Raw genomic sequence first — 6,056 nt, 5'->3', positions numbered from 1 at the left:
GGCCCCCCCGTCCCGCGCGCGGCCGCGTGCTGCCCCCTGCTGGCCGCGCCCGCCAAGGCCACGCCCATCGAGGTCACGCCCATTGAGGCCACGCCCACGCACCATGCCGCTTTATGAGGCCGTGCCTTCCAGCGATGCCACGCCCTCCTTTAGCCACGCCCCATTTGACCGCACCCTCATGCCGAGACCACACCCTCCGATTTGGGCCACGCCCCGTCCGACCACACCCCCCCGCTGCGGCCACACCCATCGGCGAGGCCCCGCCCCCGGCGGGTTGCGGTTCCCGTTCCGGTTCCGGTGGCGGTTCCCGGGCAGGTGAGGGGCGGCAGGGCCGGGGCTGAGCCGTGAGGGGAGGGCGGTGCCGGGGCCTCCTTTCCCTGCCCGCGCTGCTCGGGGAGCTCGGGGCCGCCGGCGGGGGCTGCACTGGAATTTGTGAGCGTTTATTTGTGAAAATGAACCGAGGTTTATGGACTCGTTTGGGGGTTTTTTCCCCCCCGCTATAGCCTGATCTACCTCCTCAGGGAGAGGTGTGATGAGCGTGTTTAATGCATCTAAAAATGCATGGATGCAGCCCACTCAACCTGTCAGGAGTGGTGCATACCCTTATTTATTTATTTATTTACACCTACGAGCTGGTAATAACGAAAATACACTGACTTTAAAGCATTGTAAAACGAACAGAAAAACCAAATTAGTTTTATTTTTTATTCGCTTATTTTAATTGGACTTTTTAACTCTAGTAAAGAACGATAAGGAAACGAAGATGGAAGATGTATGCTTTAGAGATCTTTAGGCAGGGCTATTCCTTATCTCGTTTTTCCTCCCCCTGGGGTCTGGGGGCTCCTGGCCTTCCCTCCCGTGGGTGCAGGGAGGTTTAGAGGGGCCTGCGGGCTCGGTGTCCCTGGGGTGGCTCCAGGTACCCCTGTCCCATAGAAGCCGGGCATTGCTTTGCTAGTGACAGCCCCCGGGGCCCTGGATCATCGGGGCTCCTGGCACTGTCCAGGTAGGCAGGGCTTGAGACACACAAAAAGGGGGCTCCTGGCACCGGGGCTTTGTGCCCATCCTGGCCGTGCCCAGATAACCGCAGTGTGCAGCTCTGTGTGCGGGAGATAATTTGGAGACACCAGATCCGTGTGTGGGAGGAGATCCCTGCGCTGGGCTGGGCTGGGCTGCCTTTATATAAGGAGGGGGAGGCTGTGTTTTTTATTACGTTCAGACCTGCTGAAAGCCTTGTTTGTTTTGAAAGGAGGGAGAAGCCCCTCGGAGAGGGGCCGGGGTGCGGGAGGACAGCGGTGCCGTGCTGCAGGCCCCCAGGAGGGGGTGCACGGGCAGAGCACGATGCCTTTCCTGCACGGCTTCCGCAGGATCGTCCTGGAGTACCAGCCCCTGGTGGATGAGCTCCTGGGGCTGCTGGCCACGCCTGACACCGAAGGGCAGAGCTCCCTGGAGAGGTAACAGCAGGGGGCTGAACACCCCGGGGTGTTTTGGGGGGTGGTTGGAGCTCAGGGAGGTGGATGGGGTTGGACAGCATTGGCTTGGACAGCCCCCAGTCCTGGGGAGCAGCTCATCCCACAGACCCTCTGTTCTTTGGGAATGTGGAGGTGGAGCAAGGCAAACACAGGAGCTGTGGGGGCTCCCCAGGAAAGGCCCTTTCTGCCTGACCCCTGGCAACAAAGCCTGAACTGGGGCTCAGCTGAGGCCCTGAAGCTGCTGTGTAACCCCACAGCCAGCAGGTCAGAGACCCGCTGGGTACAGGACCAGAGGTAAAACCAGGGATTTTCCTTCTTCCCTGGTGCCACTTCGACCCTCGCACACCTGAGCTATGTTCACTGAGTAACTGCTGGGGTTTTGTGTGTCTCAAGCCCTGCCTGCCTGGACAGTGACAAGAGCCAGCTCTCAGCTGTGAGAAGAGTCCTGGAGAGGGAGACCCACTCCCCATTTTATCAGGAAGGTGTGAGCTATGCCCTGCTGAAGGTCACCGAGCTGGGGCTCGTCCCAGCTGCAGAAATCCTCCTGGAATTTGGTGCTGACCTCAGCTTTGAAGGTGAGGCTGGTGGGAAGGGGGGCTGGGCCAGGAGGAACCAGCAGATGAGAAGCTGCCCTGTGAGTGGGGGGATAGCTGGGGCAGAAGAGGGGGTGCTAGCAGCTCAGACGCTCCTGCTCCTTGCTGGAGCAGTGTGGATGTACCTTGTGGAGATCCAGCCACAAGGATGGACTGAGGGACACCAGGGACTCGGGGGCTTTTGGCAGGATGGAGCCATTGGAGCAGCAGGACCTGGGTCCAGGCATCACTGTGCTCCCAGGGCCCTCCCCAGCTGTCCCCTTCCACTCTTGGCAGGCTCTGGGGCCGTTTTGTTCTCTCTGACTGTTTTTGTCCTCAGACCCGGTCACGTACTACACGCCCCTGCACATGGCGGTGCTGCGCAACCAGCCGGACGTGGTGGAGCTCCTGGTGCAGCACGGCGCCGACATCAACCGCAGAGACCGGGTACGGCCTCGCTCCTGGCTGAGCCCCCAGGCCTGAGCTGCTCTGGTGTGAGGGACAGCCCTCCTGCTTCCCTCCTCCCGGGCCTCACCCCGTGCTGCTCCCCCTTGGCACATCCCTGTGCCCGCTGTCTGTGCTCTGCTGCTGAGGCAGGTCAGGTTGAGCTGAGCCCCTGCCTTGGAGCAATGTGGGAGGAGGCTGGAGAGACTCTTGCTGTGGCCAAGATAAAACCCCAACAGCGACTCCCTGCAGACACTCACAGTCTTCAGTATCTGCCAGTGTTTTTTAACTGTGTTTAACTGTTGTGCAGATCCATGAGAGCAGTCCCCTGGACCTGGCCAGCGAGGAGCCCGAGCGGTTGCCGTGCCTGCGGCGGCTGCTGCAGCTGGGGGCCGACGTCAACGCTGCTGACAAGAACGGTCTGTGCACCCCACCCAGCTCCCCCAGCTGAGGGTGGGCAGGGCAGGGCACAGCGCTGGGGCCACTTTGCTGCTGCACCTGCTCCCTGCTCTCAGTCGGGTTTGGGAGTTGGGAGGAAGCTGGCAGAACCTCCCTGCACTCAGTATTTCCTCCTGGTGTGCTGGCTGTGTGAAAAGGGCTGAACCCAGCTCTGTGCAGTCCAGGGGAGGTGGGGTGGGACTGTGCCTCTGTCATCCTGTGGTGCCCACTTGCTCTAAAACTCACTCTGCCATGGCACATATGCCCACTGAGACCACCACTAGCCCTGCCTTTACTGTGCCCACAGCTGGGCACCATCATGGGAACAGTGGAAGCCTCTGCCAGAAGAAGGGTTGTCACTCCCTGCGTTTGGCTCTCTGGTGGGTGGGGTGGATTGCTTTCCTTCCTGCCTTTTGGGGTGTCACCCTGTTGTCCTGTGACTGACTGATTGCTCCATTGCAGGGAAGACCGCCCTGCTGCATGCCCTGGCCAGCAGTGACAGCGGCCAGATCCACAACACCGACAGCATCCGTCTCCTGCTGGAAGGAGGTAAAGAAAACCCTCTCCTCTTTCTGGGCTGGTTGATTATTTGTGCAGCACCAGGCATTGCCCTCCTGACTCCTTTATGGAGTCAGAGTAAAGCCCAGGGGTGCTGGAGTTGGTGCTGGCCTGACCTCACACTCTGCAGTGTCAGACATTCTCTGTCCCTCCCTGCAGGCGCAGATGTCAGGGCTGCCACCAAGGATGGTGACACTGTCTTCACCTATGTCATCTACCTGCTGGGAGAGATGGCGTACAGCTACACCGAGGAGGAGGCCGAGGACATCGAGCGCTTCTGCTTCCGTGTCACGCAGCTGCTGCTGGCCCACGGTGCCAACCCCAGCCAGTGCCCAGCCTCAGAGTCCCTCACACACTTCTGCTTAAAAAGCTTCAAAGACTACTTCCCACTGCTGCGCTTCTTGCTGGAGTCAGGTGCTGCCTACAACTGCTCCCTCCATGGTCCCTCGTGCTGGTCTGGCTTCCACGTCGCCTTTGAGCACCTCTGCTGGCACCTCAGTCGCTTCGACGATGAAACCTATTCCTCAGACCTCATGCAGAAGGGTCAGACTCTGCTGGAGCTCATGATGGCCAGTTCACAAGCCATCCAGCTGCCCAGCAATTTTGAGGTCAACACCAGCAGCTGCAGGTTCCACGGGGAGAAGGTCCAGACTCTGTTCTGCTCTCTGAAGCAGCTGGAGCGCTCGCCGCAGGCACTGAAACACCTCTGCAGGGTGTTCATCCGGCAGCGCCTCAAGCCGTGGCCTGTGGGTGACAAAATCAAGGCTCTGCCTCTCCCAGACCGGCTGAAGTGGTACCTGCTCATCGACCACGCTGCTGCTGGCCACGAGGACCTGTGAGCCTGGCAGTGCCTCTGTCTGCTCCCTCCACAGCCCTGCTGTGCCTACAGCCACTGCAGCTCTGCTCTGAGACAGCTTTCTCTGCAGCAAGAGGTGCTGCCCATGGAGTCCCTCTCTGTGGCATTCTGGGGGTGTTTTTCTGGGCACAACATCACAGCTGTGTTAGTGAAGGTCTCGTTGCTCTGGGGCACGTCATGGGGAGGCAGGCAGAGCTCCTGGGCATGGGGGAGCTGGATACTGGGCTGGTTTGGAGGGAGATTAAGCAAAGGCTTGGGGGCTGTGACTGGACAGGCAGCCTGTCCCCTCTCCCAGCCCTGCCATGGGTGGGTGATGCAGTGCCTTAGGTGTCCAGTGGAGCTGAGAGATGCCTCAGGGTGCTGGGTGAAGGAAGAGGTGTTCTGGCTTTCCTCCCTCTGGTCCTGGTGGTGGAAGCAGGTCCGGCATCATCCTGTGGGTGTGGATGCCTTCCTTGCTCAGTGTGGGCTTCTGACACTGGGGATGGGAGTGAAATGGGGCTGACTGAGTTTCTGCACCCCATCCTGGCACAGAGGAACATCCACCAAGGACATCTCAGAGTTACTGGGCTGCAAAACACATCAAAGGGATGTTTCCTAACATCCCTGTGCAAGGATGAGGAATGGGCAATCAGCAGCTGAGTGCCTTGTGCCTCCCTCCCCATTCCCTGGCTCTTTCCCTTGGTGACCACTCCCAAAATCTTACTCTCCAGTGCCTCCTTCCCAGAAGGAATTGCTGCACCTGGAGGGCTCATGTTCCAGCCCTGCCACAGCTGCCTGGCTCCCCTTTCCAGGCACCTGCTTCCTTGTGACGTGCCAAAGGCTGGTCACAGAGCTGAGCCCCACACAGTTTTGTTGGTTTGTACTGTTTTTCATGGGGGATGGATGCAGTAGATGAAGAGGAAAAATCTGTTCTGGTTAAAGACAGTTTTTATCAGGTGGATCTGGGATTCACTGGCATTTGGAACTGGAACTGTGTGTCCTGATGAACTGGTGCTTAAAAAAACCCAGTAATGTGATCAAATTCTGTCCTGCTGTCTGGAATGGGAACTGAACTATTAAACGAGGCCTTCTATAATAACAGCATTATTATTAACAAGGGGCTTGTTTTTCCTTAGGAGAGGTGGGGTGAAGGACAGGAATGGAGGGATGGCTGGAGGGTTGAGCTGCAGCTGACTCTGCACTTGGGTTCACCCCTGGCACGATGCTGTGCCAGTGTTGGCCACCTTGGGCCAGAGGCCAGACTTGGGTAAATGAAGGGAACATGGCCAAAGAGGAGATGGGGATGTTCAAAGCCAGGTGATGGTGTGGGGTGTTGGGGGAGCACAGTGTCACAGCGATGGAGCTGGAGGTGATGGGCTGGATGGGTCTGGGAGCTCAGGCAACCCCAGTGCACTCCCAGGGTTGCAAGGCTTTGTGTGGGATACCCCTAAGCCTGCAGGAGGATGTGGGGACTCGGGGTCACACACATCTCCCTTTTTGCTGCCCATGTAGGTGACCTGCTCAGGGGTTTAAAGGTGAGGCCCCCTCAAAGCCCCAGAACCTGGTGTTGCCTCCCCACACCACCACAGGGACACAGCTGAGGCTTCTCCCCTTTGCCTTACCCAGCTCATTGCTGAGCAGCAGCAAGGGGTCAAACACCCAAGCAAGGAATGGAGCCCAGTCCGTGCCAAAGGTGCCCCAAGCTCCAGTTCATGAGCAGGAGCCCTGTGCACTGCAGTC

The 6,056-nt window shown here is 58.9% G+C and overlaps 1 protein-coding gene across 1 annotated transcript; it reads left to right on the top strand.

Moving 5' to 3' along the window:
• Positions 1-259: 259 nt before the first annotated feature.
• On the top strand, positions 260-5,417 carry ASB6 (ankyrin repeat and SOCS box containing 6). Its single transcript, XM_036394018.1, has 7 exons — positions 260-315; positions 1,247-1,451; positions 1,863-2,044; positions 2,382-2,488; positions 2,796-2,904; positions 3,386-3,472; positions 3,641-5,417. The coding sequence occupies exons 2-7, from the start codon at positions 1,339-1,341 to the stop codon at positions 4,318-4,320; spliced, it is 1,278 nt and encodes a 425-aa protein (XP_036249911.1). The 5' UTR covers positions 260-315; positions 1,247-1,338; the 3' UTR covers positions 4,321-5,417.
• The last annotated feature ends 639 nt before the right edge of the window (positions 5,418-6,056 follow it).

Source organism: Molothrus ater, chromosome 20, assembly GCF_012460135.2.
Source record: "Molothrus ater isolate BHLD 08-10-18 breed brown headed cowbird chromosome 20, BPBGC_Mater_1.1, whole genome shotgun sequence".
Classification (NCBI taxonomy): Eukaryota; Metazoa; Chordata; class Aves; order Passeriformes; family Icteridae; genus Molothrus; species Molothrus ater.
This window is presented reverse-complemented; position numbering and strand designations above follow the sequence as displayed.

Excerpts from the sequence above, each read along its gene's own strand:
- ASB6 (XM_036394018.1), top strand. The coding sequence starts at position 1,339 with ATGCCTTTCCTGCACGGCTTCCGCAGGATCGTCCTGGAGTACCAGCCC. Across the intron at positions 2,045-2,381 it reads TGCTGACCTCAGCTTTGAAG|ACCCGGTCACGTACTACACG; the intron begins GTGAGGCTGGTG and ends TTTTGTCCTCAG. Across the intron at positions 2,489-2,795 it reads ACATCAACCGCAGAGACCGG|ATCCATGAGAGCAGTCCCCT; the intron begins GTACGGCCTCGC and ends ACTGTTGTGCAG.